Raw genomic sequence first — 25,314 nt, forward strand, 5'->3', positions numbered from 1 at the left:
CCTAACAATAATTGTATAATAGCGGCCCTAAACTCACCCACTGGCCCAATAGACATAGACTGCCATGCCCCTTTTTCTCTGTAGGCGGCACCGTTGTACAACAATTTTGTTCGATTTGTGCAAGGAGAGAGGCTTATTAAAAAAAACTGCGGTGGGTCACGTGAAAGGATTGCGTATCCTACATATCTTGTTGTGTAGCAGTCTGAGTCTCTTCCACCTAGTTTTTAAGGGGCGGGTAGTATTTGGGTGTTGCCGTCGACCTCGACAAAGAGTCCAGTGGCAAAAAAAATCGGATTATTTTCATTCAAAAACCGCCTGGGCTTGTGTCTCTCACCACCGAAAGGGATCTGAATACTTCAACTATGGGAGTCGAAGGCTGCACTAAATGTATCAAATACATGCTTTTCTTCTTCAACTTCATCTTCTGGGTGAGACTTTTTTCTTGTAATATAGACTTTTAACTGGCGAAGCATTTGGTTGTTTGTCTATAGGGTCAGTAACCTCCCCCTCTTCCTGCTAAAAATAGTTCGTGATTTATTTAGTCTTTTTTTGTGGATGTTGTTGCCAAATAGGTATACAATCTGGGGAAAACCTCACCCAAATAGGCCTGCTGATGTTGTAGTCTTATTTATTTAATTTTTATATTTTTATTCAAATAAAATAAAAATAGCGGTTTTGTATTTGAATAGACCTAGACTCGTAGCCTATGCTGCCATAAAGCGATATTAGGTGCGTTCTTATTTATCGCGAATATGGGTCGAAGAGCAGCCATATTTTAGGGACCGCATCGGGAACAGACAATCACGATATGTGAAGATTCGAAATTATGTTGCCAACTAAAATAATGATAGAAATAATAACCGAGTGCAGGGTATGATTGCCCGGAATAGGTTGTGGTCCGTTTTCGGTTACAGATCACATTTCAGGCGTTGTTTAGATTGGAATACCTCGATGTTGTCCCTCCGTAATCTCATACTTCCACCCCTAATTTTCAGTAGTGTTTTTGCCTCCAAAGAACTTGATTAAATTATGCAATTTTTTGTTTGACTATAAGAGGCCCGTTAATCGTTGTGTAAATCCCCAGAAATGCCTTTGCATCTGTGATTCATTGGGGAAGTTTAATTGTGGATGACTCATTTGGATGGAGGGAAACTTTGACAAAAAGACCACAAACGTTTATGCAACATTTTCAAAACCCAACAGATTTTCACTCCATCCTTTCATTAGTGGAAGTGAAATGTTCCTTAGTCTTTTTATGTCCCTGTGTGAACCATTCACTTGTGTAAATTGGTCTGGTATAACATTTTAGTCAGAAGACATATTTTTTAACTAGGCAAGCCAGTTACAATAACGGCCTGGCAAAAGGCCTCCTGCTGGGACAGGGGCAGGGATTAAAAATATATGACAAAACGCACATCACAACAAGAGAGACAACACTAAATAAATAGAGACCTAAGACAAAAACACAGCATGGCAGCCACACATGACAAGACAGCATGGTAGCAACACAACATGGTAGCAACACAACATGGCAGCAGCACAAAACAGGGTACAAACATTATTGGGCACAGACAACCGCACAAAGGGCAAGAAGGTAGAGACAACAATACATCACACAAAGCAGCCACAACTGTCAGTAAGAGTGTTCATGATTGAGTCTTTGAATGAAGCAATCCAGTTAAAACTGTCCAGTTTGAATGTTTGTTGCAGCTCGTTCCATATTTTTCTGTCTTGAGATGTATATTTTTATTATAGGGATATGTTATTGATTGATGATTAGGCAGAAGTATTCTTAAGAGCGTGTATAGAACCACAACAATCAGAAGGACATGTATTGGTAGACCTCCGGACTATTGTAAACATATCCCCAAGGCTACTTTGGGTGACCCCAGATTAGGTGAGGGCACTGCATGTGAGAAATCATTGACTGTGCCAAGACTAGATGTCGACCGATTAATCGGAATGGCTGATTAATTAGGGCCGATTTCAAGTTTTCATAACAATCGGAAATCGGTATTTTTGGACACAGTTGGCCAATGTTTTTTATATATATATATATATATATATATATATATATATATATATATATATATATATATATATATATATATATATATATATATAAAAAAAAAATTATACACCTTTTATTTAGTCTTTATTTAACTAGGCAAGTCAGTTAAGAACACATTCTTATTTTCAATGACGGCCTAGGAACGGTGGGTTAACTGACTCGTTCAGGGGCAGAACGACAGATTTTCACATTGTCAGCTCGGGGGATTCAATCTTGCAACCTTACAGTTAACTAGTCCAACGCTCTAACCACCTGCCTCTAACCACTCCACGAGGAGACTGCCTGTTACGCGAATGCAGTAAGCCAAGGTAAGTTGCTAGCTAGCATTAAACTTATCTTATAAAAAACAATCAATCAATCATAATCACTAGTTAACTACACATGGTTGATGATATTACTAGTTTATCTAGCGTGTCCTGCGTTGCATATAATCGATGCGGTGCTTATCGTTGCTCCAATGTGTACCTAACCATAAACATCAATGCCTTTCTTAAAATCAATACACAGAAGTACATATTTTTAAACCTGCATATTTAGCTTAAAGAAATCCAGGTTAGCAGGCAATATTAACCAGGTGAAATTGTGTCACTTCTCTTGCGTTCATTGCACGCAGAGTCAGTGTATATGCAACAGTTTGGGCCGCCTAATTTGCCAGAATTTTATGTAATTATGACATAACATTGAAGGTTGTGCAATGTAACAGGAATATTTAGACGAATGGATGCCACCCCTTAGATAAAATACGGAACAGTTCCGTATTTCACTGAAATAATAAATGTCTTGTTTTCGAGATGATAGTTTCCAGATTCGACCATATTAATGACCTAAGGCTCGTATTTCTGTGTGTTATTATGTTATAACTAAGTCTATGATTTGATAGAGCAGTCTGACTGAGCGGTGGTAGGCAGCAGCAGGCTCGTAAGCATTCATTCAAACAGCACTTTCGTGCGTTTTGCCAGCAGGTCTTCGTTGTGCGTCAAGCATTGCGCTGTTTATGACTTCAAGCATATCAACTCCCGAGATTAGGCTCGTGTAACCGATGTGAAATGGCTAGCTAGTTAGCGGGGTGCATGCTAATAGTGTTTCAAACGTCACTCGCTCTGAGACTTGGAGTGGTTGTTCCCTTTGCTCTGCATGGGTAACGCTGCTTCGAGGGTGGCTGTTGTCGCTGTGTTCCTGGTTCGAGCCCAGGGAGGAACGAGGAGAGGGACGGAAGCTCTGGCAATACTAAATTGCCTATAAAAACATCCAATAGTCAAAGGTTAATGAAATACAAATGATATAGAGAGAAATAGTCCTATAATTCATATAATAACTACAACCTAAAACTTCTTACCTGGGAATATTGAAGACTCATGTTAAAAGGAACCACCAGCTTTCATATGTTCTCATGTTCTGAGCAAGGAACTTAAACGTTAGCTTTCTTACATGGCACATATTGCACTTTTACTTTCTTCTCCAACACTTTGTTTTTGAATTATTTAAACCAAATTGAACATGTTTCATAATTTATTTGAGGCTAAAATGATTTTATTGATGTATTATATTAAGTTAAAATAAGTGTGCATTCAGTATTGTTGTAATTGTCATTATTACAAATAAATAAATAAAATCGGCAGATTAATCGGCAGATTAATCGGCATTGGCTTTTTTGGGCCCTCCAATAATCGGTATCGGCGTTGAAAAATCATAATCGGTCGACCTCTAGCCAAGACCCGCACTTGTGCATGTGGGTTGTAATGTGGGAGTGAAATTCATTGTGAGTCTTGGCTCAGTCATGAAGAAGGTTGGAAAGGATGAATTATAGTATGGGCTGGGGTGTGGCATAGCAGTCATCTGTGGAGACTGAGAGATACTCATTTAAAGATTCATGATTGCTTAAGTGGTTGCATGGATTGATGTGTCAGGTCTATTGCTTGCTCAATGACCAAATCCATTAGACTGGACATGTATATCATCAACTCTCTGATCTCTCAAGGGTAATTAATCCAAAGGCATTGTCATTGTAAATTAAATTTAAGGCATTTCCCCCCAAAATGTTGATTAGGGGTTGCTACCCTTGCCCTTTTGCATATGGTGAACAGGTGGCTTCAAGAACAATCTGGCAAAAAAATACATCTCTATTTAATCTAATTACCTTTAGTTTGAACACATCCTTTCACAGGAAAACCTTTGAATCACTTTGTTCATTCCTGTGGATTGCCTTTTGAGCCAGGACAACAAGTCATTGAGATATATCAAATACAATTCTGATTTCAACAATGCCAGGGAATGTCCTCTTGTTCACCCGCATTCCAAGGACAAGACTTATGGGTCTCTCAGAATATAAATCAGAGTAGAGTGGAAAGGGGCTGGTGGCTGACCTGTGGTTTACAGGATCTGCATTTGAGCCATTCCCACCACCAGCAGCAGCATGCAAGCATTTTACAACCCCCTGCACACAAGGCATGTGGCAGAAATAGCCCTCTCACTAGACTGCAGTAAAAAGAGCTGAGGTGCTAGGGCAGTAAGGTGGTATGTTATTTGGTCCCAGACAGATGGAAGCAGCAAAGCATGTAGTTCTGTAGTATCAGGATTAGAGGTCGACCGATTAATCGGAATGGCCAACTAATTAGGGCTGATTTTCAAGTTTTCATAACAATCGGAAATGGGTATTTTTGGGTGCCGATTTGCCAATTTTTTTGCTTGTTTTTTGTTGTTGTTTTTTTAATATATACCTTTATTTAACTAGGCAAGTCAGTTAAGAACACATTCTTATTTTCAATGATGGCCTAGGAACAGTGGGTTAACTGCCTCATTCAGGGGCAGAATGACAGATTTTCACCTTGTCAGCTCGGGGGATCCAATCTTGCAACCTTACAGTTAACTAGTCCAACGCAATAACGACCTGCCTCTCTCTCGTTGCACTCCACAAGGAGACTGCCTGTTACGCGAATGCAGTAAGCCAAGGTAAGTTGCTAGCTAGCATTAAACTTATAAAAAAGAATAAATCATAATCACTAGTTAACTACACATGGTTGATGATATTACTACATATTATCTCCCGTGTCCTATAATCTGACTGAGCATACAAGTATCTAAGTATCTGACTGAGCGATGGTAGGCAGAAGCAGGCGCGTAAACATTCATTCAAACAGCACTTTCTTGCGTTTTGCCAGCAGCTCTTCGTTGTGCGCTGTTTATGACTTCAAGCCTATCAACTCCCGAGATGAAGCTGGTGTAACCGAAGTGAAATGGCTAGCTAGTTAGCGCTCGCTAATAGCGTTTCAAACGTCACTCGCTCTGAGCCTTCTAGTAGTTGTTCCCCTTGCTCTGCATGGGTAACGCTGCTTCGATGGTGGCTGTTGTCGTTGTGTTGCTGGTTCGAGGCCAGGGAGGAGCGAGGAGAGGGACGGAAGCTATACTGTTACACTGGCAATACTAAAGTGCCTATAAGAACATCCAATTGTCAAAGGTTAATGAAATACAAATGGTATAGAGGGAAATAGTCCCATAATTCCTATAATAACTACAACCTAAAAATTCTTACCTGGGAATATTGAAGACTCGTGTTAAAAGGAACCACCAGGTTTCATATGTTCTGCGCAAGGAACTTAAACGTTAGCTTTCTTACATGGCACATATTGCACTTTTACTTCTCCAACACTTTGTTTTTGCATTATTTAAACCAAATTGAAAGTTTCATTATTTATTTGAGGCTAAATTGATTCTATTGATGTATTATATTAAGTTAAAATAAGTGTTCACTCAGTATTGTTGTAATTGTCATTATTACAAATATAGATTTTTTAAATCACCCGATTTAATCGGTATCGGCTTTTTTGGTCCTCCAATAATCTGTATCGGTATCGGCGTTGAAAAATCATAATTGGTCGACCTCTAATCAGGATACAGTTCTAATACAGCAAAGGGGAAACACAGTGGGGTTCTGGCACTGAGGTATACTATGTTGTGTTTGCCAGTCATAGTACAGGAAGAACATGTACTGGACTTCCTCACACAGATAAGTGACACATTTATCTCTCGAACTCTGTGAACATGCTGAAAATGCTCTTTCTCGGGCAAGAGTTGAGGGAAGTCAGATAAGCAGTTCATGATGTGTACTTGAAGATAGTAGCTGTTTTGGTGTATTGTTTTTCTGTGAATTTAACTTTTTAGCTAACATGGAAATTACATGATTAAGTTCATCTGATAGGGTTAATATTATGAAATGGTTGGATGGTCTCCCTGAGATTTTCAGAAGACTCACTTGCAAGTCACTTGGTTGGCCTCGTACCACTTTGATAATATTAATAATAATGGATTGGATTTGAATGCTCACAACTGTGTCGTATCTTTGTCATTTCTATAGTAACAATATTCTATAAACATTTTGTTACCTAATAATTATGTTAGTGGAATAGTGACTTGTCTGTGGTGACATCTTTTTTGTAGCCTATAAAACCAACTCTAAGTAGATTGGGGCTTGATCAGTACATGGATGGGAGGAGGCAATGGAAAGAAGCACTGTACTTGGGATAGAACCATGAAATACTTTCCAAACTGTTTAACATCCTACAGTGGAATCTTGCCGCAGAAACCACACAGAGAATAAAACACAGTGGAATATCTCTGTTGCCCTCATAAGGCTTTGGTGTCCTGATAGGAAAAGGAGTCCAAAGTTCCCTTCTTCATTGAGACCCCCTGAAGTTGATGCAAACTGACTGCACTGACACATGCTACCTCTGTTATTTTCCCCATGCAGCCACCTGTCTCTGCAGGTTGCTCGCAGGCCAGTCTGTTGGAAAGGCGAGGGAAAAGAGATGAGACCTGACTTATTGCGGGGGGGCTCACAGTGTGTCTACAGTGGATATCAGAGCGGCCCTTGCCCATACTGGGAACAGCAACAGCGAGGGAAGACTCCCAGAAGAGCAGGCTGACAATAGAGCTGCAGAGAACTGGCCTGCTTTCCCAGACACTGGACTTCATCCACTGCTCTTATTCATAGTTTTTCCATAGCTTTTTCCACACCTAAGGAATGTTTTTACTTTATATATTATGGGACCATTAGGCCTCAATATAGAATTTGGAAATTAGTATGGACTCTTTCCATTTGTGAGAAAACAAAGTTAATAACAAGTTTATATTAAACATTGTATGATACAGTATCATATTAATGTAATTTATGTACACTTTACTGTGTCTCGGGGTCTGTGTCTGTCTCAAGTACTAGATACAGTATATTCATGTCCAAATTACAAAAATCCCCAAAGAAATGACTGTGCAGACGTCTCTCTTGGCTGCTCCAGAATGCAACCGTTCAGGGGCCTCACCCTTTGGCAGGCTGCAGTGTTGATCTGGTTGCCAGGCAGCAGCGAGCCTCAGCGGTGGAATTAAGCTTTCTGAGGGAGATGTGGAGGAGAGAAGAGAAGAGAGGCTGGGTAGGGGAGGCTATTTTCAGGAATGAATTCAACCAGAGGGACCATGATTAATATACAGCTAACTTAGGTTAAGTCTTAACATATTCCTGCTGGGAAGATATGGGTTAGATATATTACATTTCACTAACCTAATAAACCTTTTGGAGTTAAGTCCAGTCAGATGGATTTTACCAACTGCAGGGCAGAGGTACAGTAGTAGTTTGTAGAGACCCTGACTCCAGGTACAAGGAAGCTTTAGTGAAAGCTCTCTTCATCTGAAGCATTACAGCCACCTTCTGTCAGAGAAGGTGGGGTGGTGATCTCTTCCAGTGTTCTGTGTTGTTATGCAGCTGTTAACAGATGTGGCTGTGCTTTCTTATCATAAGGTAGGGCAGGGGGCTAACAGGACTCTGGGGGAGTGGGTGGGTGAGCAGGGCCTCCTTTGTCCTCCACTTGTCTGGACATTCCTTAGTCAGAGTTGTGCTGCCTGTGTTTGTTGGGGCTGCGGCAGAATCGGTGCTGTGTAGATTAATTACCTAAGCACCAATGCTCCCCATCCTAATGGCAACCGTAAAGACCTGTCAACACCAATCCACTCTTGGCGTCCCCAGCTGCTATACGTCTGAATAGAATAAAACATTTATGCAGAAATGAATCTTTGAATAACGCCCCACTTTGTCTGTCCTCCTATTTTCAGCTCTTTACAGTTTCTGGAGAGGCACTAGACAGGGGGCCAAGTAGTCCCCCATTCTCAGAGCCAAAATGGAGGCTATGGTAGAAAATACTTTTCACTGTTCATCCAAATTCAGGGAGAAACCAGACACTGCTGAAATAGAAACATGGGCTGTATAAAAGTTGTCGGTTTAGGTAAAGCATGGAGTAACAGGGATATTGTCGCGGTGGGGGATTTTGCTATAAGACCATTGAGGTACCCCAATTCGTCTCGCTCAAGTTCTTATGTCACCCGGCTAACAGGTGACTCACAGGCCCGCCGGACTGGCCTGGTTATGTAGCCTGCCCTTTTATTCTGAGATTAGCCTTTGTGGTGCCGTTAGGCGTGTTTCAAGATCTTAGATAATATCAATCAGACTTAGAGTACCTTTACCAGGCATCTTTAGTTCCCAAAGAGTAGACTCTTCAACTCGCCATTGCTCTATAGGATTTCCAAAGACTGGTATCTAGTCATAAACCATAAAATCGGTGGCCAGACGATTTACGATTTAATGCCTATTTACCTTTTTATAGAGTAGACTCTTCACCCGCCGTTGCTCTATAGGGTTCCCAAAGAGTAGACTCTTCACCTGCCGTTGCTCTATAGGGTTCCCAAAGGGTAGACTCTTCACCTGCCGTTGCTCTATAGGGTTCCCAAAGAGTAGACTCTTCACCTGCCGTTGCTCTATAGGGTTCCCAAAGAGTAGACTCTTCACCCGCCGTTGCTCTATAGGGTTCCCAAAGAGTAGACTCTTCACCTGCCGTTGCTCTTATAGGGTTCCCAAAGAGTAGACTCTTCACCCGCCGTTGCTCTATAGGGTTCCCAAAGAGTAGACTCTTCACCTGCCGTTGCTCTATAGCAGGGGTGTCAAAGTCAAATGGACGGAGGGCCAAATAAAAAAATCAGCTACAAGACGAGGGCCGGACTGTTCGAATGTTCATTGAAAAAATTTTAAATGACGCATATAGTCTAGTGAACCTAATTGAACCTACTGAAAACCTAACAAATATATTACAATATGATCAGATAAATAAAGCAATATTTTCTTATGGCTCTGTCAGTAATCTTTAATTTTCAACAGACACAAAAGACAAATTTCCTTTATATAAATATCCCCATAACATGAACATTAAATGAAAGAAACCGGTATTTAAGGCACCATCAGTAGACTATATTTTCTATTTTAGCAAAAGTGGGCTAAATTTACTTCAAAGAAAAAACAATAATAGCAATTTTCTATCATCCACTCAACTGAAATATTTTTAAAATATAATTGGATTGAAATACAAAAAAATAAAGTGCAAAAATCTATTAATCAAAAACAACACTTTGTTTAAGGAGAAGTAACATGCAGTGAAAACAAATATTAAATTTTAACTTTTAAACTTGAACTGAGTAAAAACTCTAAATATGTGATTGCACAGTAATGTTCACTTGTTTGAGGTTGAGGGTGATACTTGGTGGTGTCCCATCTTTTCCACAAGTTCATCAATGTTCGGGGTAAGGCTCTGAGCTGAAGAAATCCTCAGAATTGAGTGGAGGTGTTCAGCAGTAAGTCGACTTCTGTGTGATGTTTTGTTCAGGTTCATCAAAGAAAACAGTTGTTCACACAGGTATGTGCTGCCAAACATAGACAACGTTTGAGCAGCCTGGATGCGCAGCTGGGGCATTGTGCCGGGGAGGAAACGGGCGAACTCCGCAGCACCCACTGCCGCATATTTTGCCCTCAGTGCATCATTGCATTGGAGGTCAATCAACTCCATTTGGAGGTTTGGTGGTGAGCTTTCCACGTCAACAGCAAATGGGTTACCGAGCAGTTCCAACCTGCTTTTTTGTGCTTCAAAGTCAGCAAATCGGCGTCGAAAGTCAGCGGCAAGCATACCTATTTTATCAGCCAACTGTGTGCTCGGGAACGCACTGGTAGAGAGCTTCTCTTTCATGGTCTGGCAGCTGGGAAAGTGGCTCAAATTTTCTTTCCGCATCTGCGTCTCCCACAGAGTCAGTTTGGTTTTAAATGCCTTCACTGTACTGTACATATCAGAGATGACACGATCCCGACCCTGCAGCTGCAAGTTTATTGCATTCAGATGACTCGTAATGTCACACAGAAAAGCCATTTCACACAGAAACATTTCGTCTCGGAGTTGTGTTGTGTCTTTCCCTTTGCTGTCCAAGAACAGACAAATCTCCTCACGAAGCTCGAAACATCTTTGAAGCACCTTTCCCTGGATTAGCCATCGCACCTCTGTGTGATAAGGCAAATCACCATGCTCCGTTTCTAACTCCGTCAGAAATGCCTTGAACTGGCGGTGATTCAAACCTTTGGCTCTGATAAAGTTAACTGTGCGCGTGATGATGCTCATTACATGCTCCATTTTCAAGGCTTTACCGCACAACGCTTCCTGGTGTATGATACAATGATAAGCTGTCAGCTCACCTGTCGCGTTTTCCTCTTGCATCTTTTCCCGTATCTTCGCCACCAGTCCGCTCCTGTGTCCACACATCGCAGGTGCTCCGTCGGTTGTCAAACCCACGAGTTTTTCCCAAGGCAGCTCCATCTCATTTACACATCTTGACACCTCTTCATACAAATCATGCCCCGTAGTTGTGCCATGCATAGGACGTAAAGCCAAAAACTCCTCTGTCACGCTTAGGTTGGAGTCCACTCCGCGGATGAAAATTGACAACTGGGCAATGTCAGAAATGTCGGTGCTCTCATCCACAGCCAAGGAATATGCAATAAAATCTTTTCCCTTTTTCACAAGCTGCTCTTTTAGATTGATGGACAACTGGTCTACTCTCTCGGCAATGGTGTTTCTGCTCAGACTCACATTTAAAAAGAGTTGCCTTTTTTCTGGGCAAACTTCGTCACAAACTTTAATCATGCAGTTTTTGATGAAATCCCCCTCCGTAAATGGCCGGGCTGATTTAGCGATCTCTTCTGCCAAAATAAAACTGGCCTTGACAGCAGCCTGGCCTTGTGATTTGGCTTTTTTGAACAGAGCCTGTCGAGATTTGAGGCCTCGTTTTAATTCCTCTGCCTTTTGTAGCCTTTGTTCCATGTCCATATTCTTGTTTTTGTCCGCGTGTTTCGTTTCATAATGTCGTCTCAGATTATACTCTTTCAGTACCGCCACACTTTCTCCACACAGAAGACACACAGGTTTTCCAGCTACCTTCGTGAACATATACTCCGACTCCCACCTTGTTTGAAACCCCCGGTTCTCAGTATCCACCTTCCGTTTTGCCATTTTTGATGGGTATCTGAAAGTTAATTTTACTGTGATGCTGACGACTGCTGTGCCAATAAATATTGAAATGAAGCAGCCTACTGCTCGGTGCGTCACCTTTGCATTGTGGGAAATGTAGTATTGGTGCGTGTAAAAGATCTGCGGGCTGCCGGCTTGCTGCGGGCCGGTTCTAATAATAAATCAAGATCATCCCAGGGGCCGTAAAAAACCTTCTTGCGGGCCGGATGTGGCCCGCGGGCCTTGACTCTGACATATGTGCTCTATAGGGTTCCCAAAGAGTAGACTCTTCACCCGCCGTTGCTCTTATAGGGTTCCCAAAGAGTAGACTCTGTCCAAACCATCATTATTCTGTCCAAACCATCATATTGTCTTTAGTGTAGAAACTAGACTTGTTCCCCTAGAACGGGAGTGTCAGAGGCGTTCTCTCCCCTATGGTTTTGGGTCTAGTTTCTACTTTTTATTCACTGTTTGCAAGTCACACAGTTGTACACGTTATTACAGTTTCTTCTTTGTCCTTAATCCATAACATCAACAATCATCAAAACACTTACTACTATTAATGCCTTCTATATGTATTACAACAAGCAGTCCTCGTGCTGAATAAATCCACCTCCTAACCGTCAACCTTAGCGCACGTTGACCTGGTTGGTCCCCTAAGAGTATGTTCTTCCACTCACAATTTCTCCAGAGGCTTATCCAATCACTTAGTATCTGTTTCTCCTACTAGAAGTTTGTACTATGATTTACTGATTAGTGAAGAGAACGGTTTGAGACAAAACCCCTTATAACACCACTGTTGCTATTCACCCACCTCGGTTAGGAGGTGGATTTATTCAGCATGAGGAGTGTGGAGGGTAGTTGTCTCAGTATGTTTCGTTCAGAAAAAAGAAGTCAAGAGATACAATTGTTCTAGAGTATGAAAGTCAGATTTGACCTTTTAGGTTGATGATGGTTGAAGTATCACGAGCTGTCCGTCAGAGATAAGTCAATTAATGTTGGTTCTTCTATGTGAGTGCATGTGTCTATTCCAATTTTCTCATTCCCTCTCTTCTGTCCAGCTCGCAGGAGGTGTGGTCCTGGGCGTGGCTCTGTGGCTTCGACATGACGGCCACACCAGCAGCCTGCTAGAGTTGAAGTTTGACGGCCATCAAGCACCAACCACCTTCTTAAACAGTAAGTACTTTAACTCTCCCTCCTTGTCGTCAGACTGTACTGTACCATGCATTTAACATGGTGAATATGTGTGTTATAAACATGGTTTTGTGAGCTGGGTTCTCTCTATTTGACACCTGGTCCATTGTGTCGTTGTACTCCCCTGGAGTGCTCAGGGACAAGGTCAAGCAGAACAAACAGTATCCCGATGCTCCACTGATCCCTCAGTGTTTTCTAAATGGCAGGTTCCACTTCTCTACCAGTATGGCCAAAGTGATCAAACGTAATGGGAGTTCCTTTAGGCTTACTTAAGTTGTTTATTTAAATGATTCAAAATGGGGATTCATTTGATTTCTGTCAATCAGGGTTGTGGGTTCATTTGGAAAAATGAATGCCATCAGTGAGGAATTGTAAATTCCCTCAGTTAACCTTTTTATGAAGGGGTTTACAGAATGATAGGTCTCCAGTGTTATCAGGAAGTATGTAGCCTATGTGGCTTAGATGTTGAGCAAGAAACATGTTTTTCCAGAGAGCAGTGCAATGTTTATCCAATATTTTTGTTTAGACAACTACTACCCACACATACTTAGGGTACTACCCAACTACTACCCACACATACAGAATAAGACTTGTGTATCTACCAAACATTTACAGGTGTAGTTCCCTAAGGTATTTTGGGAGTTTTGTTTAGTACAAGTACTGCGACAGTAGTATTGGGTTTATACCTCACAATTCACTGAATAATATTGTTCTTGTGGCAGTCCACTATGTGTGTATTCTGGACTGAGGTTGCCAGGGATTTTCCCATTGCACTAAAAAGGGAGATCCCGTCTGGTAATCGCATTATTCTTAGTTAGCAGCTGGGTGTTATGGGCTATGTTCTGTAGCTGAGGTCTTTATTTCTGTCTGAAAGAAGACCAACAGCACCCTAAGCAAGGGTCGCAGCACTCTAACCCCGAATGTGTTGCGAAAGTGTCACAACAGACCAGCCAAATAAAACATTCTCTGTCATCACCACATCCTGCGTTAAGTCATTACCCCTGTAACAGTATGGGTGGAATTCAAATAGAAGAAGCCATAGCAGTGTTTATGCATTATCTCTGTTGAGAAACTGTTGCTGAGTGCACACACACATTTCTTATTCTGAAAACTGTAAACATCATTTTTATGTTGTCATTTTCTTAGCCTACATTAAGGCCTTGACATGTTTTAGAGGCTTGGAAAATTCTCCAGAGAGGACCAACTGTCTGTTTTTCTGACCATGACAATGATTCCACACACCAAGTGGATCAGGTTTTCAGTTGCACTATTATGTCCATGTTGATATTCTCCTGTCTCACCCCCCACTACTCCTCGTCTCTCACTGGGGCTCTCTCTCTGGGTCCTCTTCCCTCCCTGTTCTTAAAGGGATCTTGGCATAATGCTGACCATGATTATATTTCAGACCTAATGGAAATCTCGTGGCTCTTAGAAACTAAGTTATGTAAGAGCATTTGTTAAATACCAACAGGAAAGGGAGTAATTGATTGTTGTCATCACATCTTCTCTTTCTTAAGGTTATGACATTAAAATCATTCAAAGCAAAGTAATTTTTGTGAGTAAGACAATGATAAACACAGCCTTGTGTTGAGTTCGTGCATTTTACACAAGGTTAATTGTTGTTTTATAAGAGACAAAAGCTCTCCATTTTATTACTGTGGTCATTCGCCTGTCATGATTAACCAGATGTTATTAACATAGATATCAGCCTACTAACATCCATCTTACTCAAGTGATATCTAACTGTATAATGCATGACATTATAATCATCTACAATATTGTAAATTCCCAGTCATTACAAGGCATAGCTTCAAATGTAAGACAAACTTCAAATCTTTGAATGCGACTGTCTCAACAATCAAGCAATTCTGGCAAAGTGAAGACTCATTAAGATATCCTGAAATAGTCTATTAGAGGAACGCATTACCCCACTCACTTTGTGCATGAATTTGAAAGTGTTTATTGTATTCTTCTTGTAGCACAAAATTGCTAGTGGAAGGGACACTAGTAGGTCGCTCATATGTATTGTCAGCTTCCATTTTGTGTGTTTCGTTAGGTCGGAGACTGGATGTGTCCCAAATGGCACCATACTCCCTACATAGTACACTACTTTTGGTCAGGGCCCATAAGTAATGCAATATGAAAGGAATAGGATGCCATTTGGGACATAGTCTGTGAAGTTGGAATAGAAGGGATGGTGATGGGAAATTCCACTGTAATGGCCTGTGCAGGCCTTGACCCATGACCTCATGGGGCTCCATGGACACAGCCCCCTTTGTCCCAGCTCAGTGGGTTGTCATCGATGACTGGGGACAACTGAAGGGGCTGCACAGCCAGGATAGCGTTACCTGCTATGGCAAGGGTGGGCAAACTTTTAGCCTCGAGGGCCACATCGGGACTTTGAAATTCAAGAGGGCCGTACATAATCGATTTAAAAATATATATATATATATTTATTTTTTCCCCCTAAGTTGTTTGTCAAAATTCATTTGGGGGCCAGAAAGCTGACAGTTATTTTAAAATGTATAGGCCTATTATAATTTCTACACATACTTTCTATCTAGTTTTAGACATCCAACAGTGGCCTGATTGAATGGGCTGTAGTTTGTCCACCTCTGTGCAAGGGGATATCATAAGGCTATTGATCTGCTTTGTGAGAGTAGCAGTAGGAAGTACTGCAGCCTTGCTACTGTACAACTGCATCTCAGCTCACTGGTCACCATAACAGCAACCACCCGTAGCACACGCTCCAGCAGGTATATCTCACCGGTCACCCCCAAAGCCAATTCTTCCTTCGGCCATCTATCCTTCCAGTTCTCTACTGCCAATGACTGGAACGAACTGCAAAAATCACTGAAGCTGGAGACTCATATCTCCCTCACTAGCTTTAAGCACCAGCTGTCAGAGCAGCTCACAGATCACGGCACCTGTACATAGCCCGTCCAATCTACCTCATCCCCATACTGTATTTATTTATCTTGCTCCTATGCACCCCAGTATCTCTACTTGCACATTCATCTTCTGCACATTCTACCAATCCAGTGTTTAATTGCTATATTGTAATTACTTTGTCACCATGGCCTATTTAAATAAAGGTGAAGTAAATCAAATCTTGGTATTGGACATATACTGTAGAAATGTTATACTTTGGAAAATAAGCAAGTAAGGACACAATTTCATCATGCTTGTCATAGCTTGATAATTGGTGATATTGTATCGATGTTGATTCATTGGAACTTTTGAAATAGTAGCTCTGTGTTCTAAAAGCAACTTTCCCAGTTAGAGATTGTGAAAGTTCAGATAGTTCAGAGAGTACAGATCCAGTGTATGATGTTTGAACAATTCTGGTCCAAAGTGTAAATGTTTTGAGACGAAGTCTGGTTATGTTCAGATGGAACTGGGCGCCTCACCACAACACAGTACTCTATTGCAGAGAGCAAGAACCTTTGTGGTGTGCACAGGAAGTTAGACACCCAGCCTCACAGGAAAAGACAAACCTATAGGCCTTTGACCTGTAACCACATTTTCAACACAACCCACATTACCTTACATTACGCAATCAACCCATATTGAGGGACAGAGAACGAGAGCAGATCTCAAATTAAAATAAGTGTGATTAAATGTTACATTAACTACAACTAAAAAAAAAAACACTGAAATGTAATGTAACTTTGTCAGGTTCCTCTCAAGCATTGTGAGGTTGGACAGAGGAGAGCGGTAAGAGGGTAATTCTACTGATCCATTAAACACTCAGTGGGAGAAAACACACGGTACTATGTCTACTTTTCTGTTGATAGATTCCAGTAAAAGCCCACCCGTGAGGGGAGAAGATGCCAGAAGATGCTTATTAACGCCACCCCTGCCCCAGGAGTCTAAATTTGCACTCCTGCTCATACCTCTCGCTACCACTTCCTCTAGATAATGTCCTTTAAGTAGAGATATTATTTAACCGTAATGGAGCCTGGATGGTTTATGTAACACTGAACTGCTTCCAGAGTCTGGACTCGGCATGTCTTAAAAAGCTGGTGTTCCACTATATGACCCCTAGATGCACTCCTCTGTCATGTTCAGCTCTAGTGTGGCATCACTCACACTTCACCGTCAGATACTGTGTAGTTGGCTGTGGTTGTATGACTACGTTGAGGTTACTAACATCAGCAAGGGATTTGTCCTGCTACTCAGGGGGTCAAACTTGTCCACCCTTTTGTGTACTCCACATGAAATTCCTTCCTTGTGCGGTGAACTTCCTTCATAAACGTCCTCTCTCTGACCTCAACTTTCACTGGCTCCAACGTTCAAAATCTGCATTCAGAGTTGGCTTCATGAATCATCTTCCTTGTTATGTCATTCATTTTTATCATTTGTGAATTCAGGTCAGAAGGGTAAACAGATATCGCAAAAGGGAAGGAGGTCAAATGGAGGGGGAAGTGAACTTGCAATAGAAGAAAATACAGCCATTTAGCCTTGATTCACAATGCACAATGTCCATGCAGATCTAATAAACAGTAGACAACTGGAGCACAATCCATCCTCAGGGGATTTCCAATGATGTTGTGGATGTTTTCAGGGCATTATTTTGACATGTATTCTCTCCAGACACTTCAAAGATGATTAAGAGAAACCAAGAGACTGTGGTTGTTTTTAAGCAACTGGGTTTGTATGTCCTTCAACAATTTACTCGCTTGTTTGAAACATGCAAAAACAAATGGAACAGGAGAGGGACATTAACGTACACACAGCACAAAAAGGAGTAATAATCACAGCCTGCCCATTACATAAAGTATTTTTCTCTTCAGAGGATGGTCCTCGTTGCTTTTCTTTTTAAATGAAAGGAAAAGATTCCTCACCAGTCTCCTCCCTCATACTGCCCCACCCTCTTCTTGAGAAAGTTTCCCCTCTAGCCTGTTACTTTCCACTGAAGTTCAGCTTTGTCCCCATCTGTTTGTGTTTAACATCTGTGTTGCACTCTCTCCTTCCTCCTCTTCAGCTCTGTCTACCTCCCTCTGTCCTCCTTTCTTTTCACTTTGTTTTGTCTCTCCACCTCCCTACCACTCTCTGTATCATCTCAATCCTCTTGTTTTTATCTTGCTCTGTCCATCTTAGAGGTCGACCGATTAATCGGAATGGCCGATTAATTAGGGCCTATTTCAAGGGCCTATTTCAAGTTTTCATAACAATCGTAAATCGGTACTTTTGGGCGCCGATTTGCCAATTTTTTTTTTAATTTTTTTTATTTTTTACACCTTTATTTAACTAGGCAAGTCAGTTAAGAACACATTCTTATTTTCAATGACGGACTAGGAACGGTGGGTTAACTGCCTTGTTCAGGAGCAGAACGACAGATTTTCACCTTGTCAGCTCAGGGGATCCAATCTTGCAACCTTACAGTTAACTTGTCCAACGCAATAACGACATGCCTCTCTCGTTGCACTCCACAAGGAGACTGCCTGTTAGGCGAATGCAGTAAGCCAAGGTAAGTTGATAGCTAGCATTAAACTTCTTATAAAAAAAAAACAATCAATCAATCATAATCACTAGTTAACTACACATGGTTGATGATATTACTAGATATTATCTAGCGTGTCCTGTGTTGCATATAATCTGACTGAGCATACAAGTATCTAGGTATTTGACTGAGCGGTGGTAGGCAGAAGCAGGCGCGTAAACATTCATTCAAACAGCACTTTCGTGCATTTTGCCCACAGCTCTTCGTTGTGCGTCAAGCATTGCTTGTTTCCTCTCACTCAAGGGTCTTTCCCCTGGCTCGGAGCCAGCTGCTTGCCCAGAGATTTAATGAGACTAACAGCTGCATTAGCTTTCACAGGCATGCACACACGCATGCACATGGACCCACAAGCACACACACAAAACTTTTCTGGAGAGTACTATACTATCCAGTACCACGGTGCTGTATCAGTTTTCATGTGCACAGGCTGGTACAGCCTCTACATGTTATTCCGCAGCCAAAGACACATTCAAATAGTGACATAAGCAGTGGCTTTTCATTTTGTACGAGGTAGCGGAGCTCACGTCACACCTGTACCTTTAGTAAAGTTTAGAATGTAGTCTGTGGCATATTGAATTTAAACTTAACACAATTATCGGTAACTAGCCTATATAGTGTACATTGGAATCTAACTCCAAGTTTAGTGTTTATTACACGCAAAGAAAGTGTATCCTCCAGAGAGACCGATTTTTAATAGTTTGAATAAAACAAGAACTGAAACACAATGAGGTCAGGAGTCAACCTTTTTCTAGATGACCTGGGTGGGGTCAGCACTTCTCCCTGTGTTTGTCATATAATTTCCTTACAAGCAATGACCAGTGAAAACTCAGTGGAAATCCATTGTACTGTATATCCTTGGTCATGCACCCAAGAACAATATGTGTTTCAAATAAACATAAGATCCATTTGAAGCATTGTGTATTATTTATCTCTACCTGAAGGATTTAACACATACAGTACTTGACGTAGTGCAGTTTTCAGAATATTCTTCCGTGCCTATAATAATCGAACTAGTCAATTGATATGAACAAAAGGCAAATAGTGAATAGTATCCTTAGAATGGGCCCGGGTCTCTTCAGGGCACTACACTCTTAGAAAAAAGGGTTCTTTGGCCGGCCCTACAGGAGAACCTGTATTGGCTCCAGGTAAAACCCTTTTGGGTTCCATGTAGAACCCTCTGTGGAAAAGGGTTCTACATGGAATCAAATGGGGTTCTTCAAAGGTTCTAGATGGCACCTTTTTGTCTGAGAGTGTAGGTCACCATTCATCTACTGTTAGTGAGGTCAGAGTAGGTCACATCAGGGGCTCTGATGTTTGGAACCTCTTGATTAATCAACCAGAAGAAAGACTATTTACCTCAGACCAAAGCCTACAATATTTCACCATATTTGTGTAATTACACATTATTTGTGTTTTAACATTTACATTTTTGGGTAAAAATAAAAACATTAGTTTGGTTGAAATGCCCTTTTCTTCCCAATGGAAAGACTGTGTAGGCTCTGTTCACTCTTCCCTCTAATTTAGTGGTATCCAATTATGTCTTATGGTAGCAACCATGTTCTCACTAGTACACAAGTGGGTAGGACGGATGACTCAAACTCTGGTCATATGAAATCTAGAGAGGTACCATGTGTCATCAGTGCCACCGCTTCTCACAAGAAAAAAAACATGTTTTTGCTGCTCATCACAGGAAGCACCTTGGTCACAAAGACAAAAATGTTGAGTTTCCTCTGAGGCTGTTTGGATTACCTCCAGACTAGCCTGCTGGTTTTAGCCAACCAGTTGACTCTCAGAGCAACATTTTTAGAACTTGTATATAGATGAAAAGAAATACATTGTTGATAATGCATAGATTGGTCAAATGCATGAACGGATGGATATAGCTCAAACAAGTGGTAAAGAAAAGGGAAAGAGAGAAGGGTGTGATACTGCATCGACCCACTGCTAAACATGCCGGTCACGCCCCTGTTTTATTCTGATGATGTCATGGTAAGGGATGGCTGAGCAGCGCTCGTAAAAAGATCCCCATCCGTGATTCAATTCCCCCCGCCGCACAGCCACAATCAAGGAAATTGAAGGAGCACTTGGTCAGCCTCCATGCCATCGATTTTTAAATGAGCCAGGCGAGCAGGCAGGAGAGAGGCGCTGTCCTGGCCGTCTGTGTCCCTTCACTGGAATATGAGGGGATGGGAGAGGACGAGAATCCAATAAGCTTTGCGATTACATTATACAGGACAAAAAAAAACATGAACCCAAATCGTGACCGGGCCCCTCCCTGTATCTATCAAGGACCGAGTAGAGGGGTGGAATGGCAGTGTATTCTGTGGGGCGTGGGTAGAGGTCTTAAGGATGATGGATGGGGAGAGGGAGAGATCATAGGAGACAGTGGCATACAGTACCCCTACTTAAAGCCCAGTATAGAGTCTCAAGCAAGGATGTGTTTTTCCCCAAGTTGGTTTATCAAAATTGGTACTGTAATACTTTGCATAAAGCCCCCATGAACTGAATTTATCTGAGAAAGAAAGGGGACAAGAAAGAGAAGAGACCTGTAAACTAAAGCGCAACGAAATTACTTTCTTGAGCTAAAAATGAACATATTGTCTGTGGTTAGTCAGTCATTTCTACCCCTGTCTGCATTCACTGTTCAGATGATAAATGGGTGCCACACAGCTCACCTCACACCAGCCCTATCTTCTCGGGCCTACTATCCCTGCAAAACTTCAGGGCTGTCGTCATGGAAACAGAACTGAACAATAATGTTACGTGCCTCGGGGAGTGGTGGCTCAGGCAACTGTTGCTCTGGACCACATACTAAAGTTTAATGATGAGGTCACAGGAAGTGTATAATATCACCTAAACCCCCTGATTGACATTCAGTGTGAGGCCCTAGGCATTAAATGCATAGTGGGACTATTTCTAAGCGCAGGTTTTATGATTGAATTTATGGGTAAAATCAGTCCAGCACACCAAGGTCAGTAGAGCTACCCTGGGTTTCCATGGTTACCATGCTAGCCCCGTCTGAGCATCTGATGGATGAACACAAGGCATGATGGGAGGGGCTAATGAAATCTGACCACACCAAGGAGCTGTAAAAACAAAACATGCACAGCCTGGCGAGAGACGACTTTGATATATTATAAACCTTTCAACTGAAAACAAAATATCCTTCCCGACTCCTGCATTCTCTTAAATTCTTATGCCATATGTTCTTCATAAGAATAACATTTATCTACAATGTTTGGATGCGTCTTGACATGACATGAATTCTTATTGCATTGGATTGAGACCCAAGCACCTTGTGTAAATAACTGCAAAGTTTCCATATTTAGGCAGAATTAAAACATGCTAAATAAATAACACTAACTCATGCCACCTGGTGATGCTTAAGATGACTGTACTTATCAAAAAGGAGTAAACACACTAGCAATGTTCTGTAGAATATTGACTATTGACCAAGTTGTCTTTGTTTATTCTCTCTCCCTATCTATTTTAGGTGTTCACATCCTGATCGCTGTTGGCGCAGTGATGATGGTTGTCGGGTTCCTCGGCTGCTATGGTGCCATTCAAGAGTCTCAGTGTCTTCTTGGAACAGTGAGTCATACAGACAGAACACCATGCAGCAAAGAGTCACTTGTATGTGGTCTAGCCAGCCCATTCCCGGCTATCTCCTAAATTGTCCACTGAATGAATGGCTTTGTTTTCCTCCAGTTCTTTGCCTGCTTGGTGATCCTGTTCGCTTGTGAGGTGGCAGCTGGAATCTTTGGATTCATGCACAAAGATTCGGTGAGGACACATACTAATTCTGATCTTACACACAGAAACACATTGCACACACACAAAAACAAAATGTATATTGAAACACAGCGTAGCATACAGTACTACATGATAGAGTTAAAAGCCATTGATGATGTCATAGTGTGGCTCTAATGTGATCATGACAAAGTAACTGAGGGTGGAATAACTACATTCAGTTATTCCTTCAGCGTTCCATATCTGTCATAACCTGACCAGACACATCCTGTGCTTATTGGTTGTAGATTTCCAAAGAGCTGATTACCTTCTATGACAATGTGTACGAGAACTCTGTAGCAACCACTTTAACAGACCAGGACAAGAAACAGGCTGCCACTGCTGTGCTGAAGGCCTTCCATGAGACGGTAAGTCAAGCTCATACTTCAACTAAAAGCATAACTGTCCAAAACTCTCTTGTAAGCTGATTTTTAAACACACAAAGTGAATCTCATAGCAACATCCAAACACAGACACACATCTCACTAATAAAGCTCCCCTAACACGTGCCTTTTTCTTTTAGTTGGAATGCTGTGGTAGGGGCATCAGCAACCCGTTCACTACGTTAATCACCCAAGGTTTAACGGACATCTGCCCCAAGTCAGTCTCTGCTTCCACTACAGTAAGTACTCTTATGGCCAACTATGAGGACAGAATGTTGGTTATATAGTGCATACGCCACAAAATACAATTTAGACTCAAATGTGTTATTTTGTTTGACAGGACTGTCATGGAAAAATCAGGGAGCTCTTTAACGAGAAGGTTTACCTGATTGGCATCGCTGCCCTGATAGTTGCTATTATTATGGTGAGTATTATGAAAGAGAGGATGTAGCTTGTGTGGAAGTGTAGCTCATACAAGAAGGGATCCTTGGCATCTCTATGAAGAGACCCATAATGCCCCTCTCATTTCTTTGTTCTCTCCTGTCAGATCTTTGAGATGACCTTTAGTATGGTCCTGTGCTGTGGGATCCGCAACAGCCCGGTGTACTAAAGTCCAGAGGAAAGAAGCAAGGGCTAGTGACCTCTGGAGATACTAGCCAATGACTGAAGGAAAATATTTATCTTCCTTTTTTGTTTTTATAGCCTGTCACTTCCTCAAATAGTTGCTTGCCAATTTTGCCAGTTGTACAAGATCAAAAATGCATCTTCTCACACAGTTTTTGATAATGCAGTACCAACTATTCTTGTCTGTCACCGATCGCTGTTCAGTATTTTGACTAATGTTAGTCTGTACAAAATGTTGAGGTTTACATTGGCATGGCATTTAAACACACACACACACACACAATTACAGATCCTGGAATTATCTTGTTTTAATTGTAAAGTATTGCTACTTTGCTGGAGGAGTCCAAAACATTGTACTCTGTTGGTTTATCAATCTTTTTTCAAATGTATATGTATAAACTGTATATATTTGCAGTGCTTTATGACTGGCAAGCATGGATATTGTATTGAATCCCTTCTCCCCACAAGTTTCTGCACTCACTGCTTGTCTGAGTTTTCTCCATAGACAACAACCACTAAGAAACAGTGAATGGATACTATTGATTTGTCTGTTCCATCTAAAACAAAGATAATAGAGGTGATAGTTTCCCCTGTGCTTTTATAACACCTACCAATCCAAGCCATAAAGAGACCCCATGCCTCCGAGCCTTATGAGTGGAATGTCCCATCCTCCCCAACAACACCTTGTTCCTGTAAAACTACATTGAATGTCCTGTCCTTAACCTATTGCTGTGTACTATACATACCTACAGAAGCCTCACCTCCTAGGCTGGCGCAGCGGACAAACGCAGTGCTGAGGCGCCACTACAGCATGGGGTTTGATCCCAGACACAACCGGCCGTGACCGGGAGCCCAATAGGATGGCGCGCAATTGGCCCAGTGTCGTCTGGGGTAGGGGAAGATTTGGCTGGTGGGGCTTTCCTTGGCTCATCTTGCTATAGCGACTCCTTGTGACAGGTCTGGACGCCTGTAAGCTGACTCCAATCATCAGTTGAACAGTATTTCCTCTGACACATTGGTGCAGCAGACATCTGGGTTAAGAGAGCAGTGTAATAAGAAGTAGGCTGGTCATGTTTCGGAGGACGCATGACTCAACCTTCACATCTCCCGAGCCCGTTGCAGAGATGAGCCAAGGGACCTAATACGGGGTAAAAAGAAATACGCTGGACCTGGTTAGTACTTGGTCGGGAGACCGCCTGGGAATACCAGGTGCCATAAACGCAAAAAAATATTTAAGAAAAACAAAAAAAAGTCACCTTCAGCCATTCATACAAATCTAGTTTATTTTCAAATAATCATTTTTATGCCTGCTTGTTATACTGACAGTCAAACATCTTATTATGCTGGGACATGCCGGACAATGTTGTATCTGTGCTGTATGACGATACTGTATAATACCACTGACCATACAGTTGTGAGAGGTTGTGTTTGTGTGTCAGGAAGTCAAATACTAGCCATGTCAACAAGTCAAGTCCACGACCAACCCACCACTAGGGGGCAGACCTGTTGTGATGCTTCATGGTATTCCATTGCTATGGTTCCAAAGCCAGGGGGAGCTCTTTTCATACATTCTTGCTCCACTTTGACTTTGGTTACCTGCTCAACTGCAAAGCACTTCTTACTGGTTCCATTTCGATCTTCAGCTTCCCCATTTCGATCTTCAGCTTCCCCATTTCGATCTTCAGAGTTCACAGATTTGAATCTGATCCATTAGAGGGTGAGGTGGAGCTATCACCCTATTATCTACACCCATCCAGTCCTTTCAGATCTGTTAACACGGAAGGGGTATGGGCTAGGGACTGAAATGGAACCAGGCCCTTAACATTCACCTATATACACACATAAGCACTTAAACACTCACACATACTCACTCCATCATTTGTGTAGTCCTACATAATAGACTGTATGGCTTTCTAAGCCAACCAAAACCTTGTCTTGTTAACACATAATGCCTATGCTGATATATGGTTAAGTGTCTTGTATCATGTACAGCTATATATTATTGTACTAATGACCATGTAAAGACAATGTCGCTATGCCTTTCATTGTGATATTTTGTCTGGTACGTTGTCAAAAGAAAAATGGGTGTCGGCTTCAGTGGCAGTGTGCTGTACTGAGAAATCAATTGAGTTACTAATGGTTGGGAAGATTAGCAACATGGCTGTATATGCTGTACAACACAAAGGTGTACAACACAAAGGTGAAAGAACAATGCCAGCAAAAGAGTGTCTCTTTTTAGTATCTATGTCACTGCCCTACTGTAAAAACACTACACAATGTAGTGACTGAGACTGAGCCCACTGCCACTCAAATCTGTGCCCTTTCTCCTGTTTTAGATTTTGGTTTTGTTGCCCAAGTATTAAGGGATTAAATGTATTTTACAAGTAA

At 41.7% G+C, this 25,314-nt stretch overlaps 1 protein-coding gene across 1 annotated transcript; it reads left to right on the plus strand.

Moving 5' to 3' along the window:
• The first annotated feature begins 64 nt into the window (after positions 1–64).
• On the plus strand, positions 65–25,314 carry LOC110526509 (CD81 antigen). Its single transcript, XM_021607535.3, has 8 exons — positions 65–428; positions 12,492–12,606; positions 21,624–21,721; positions 21,839–21,913; positions 22,168–22,287; positions 22,443–22,541; positions 22,643–22,726; positions 22,850–25,314. Exons 1-8 carry the CDS (start codon positions 363–365, stop codon positions 22,910–22,912), a joined length of 720 nt encoding a protein of 239 aa, XP_021463210.1. The 5' UTR covers positions 65–362; the 3' UTR covers positions 22,913–25,314.

This window comes from Oncorhynchus mykiss, chromosome 6 (assembly GCF_057628025.1).
Source record: "Oncorhynchus mykiss isolate SJ-2025 chromosome 6, ASM5762802v1, whole genome shotgun sequence".
Lineage (NCBI taxonomy): Eukaryota > Metazoa > Chordata > Actinopteri > Salmoniformes > Salmonidae > Oncorhynchus > Oncorhynchus mykiss.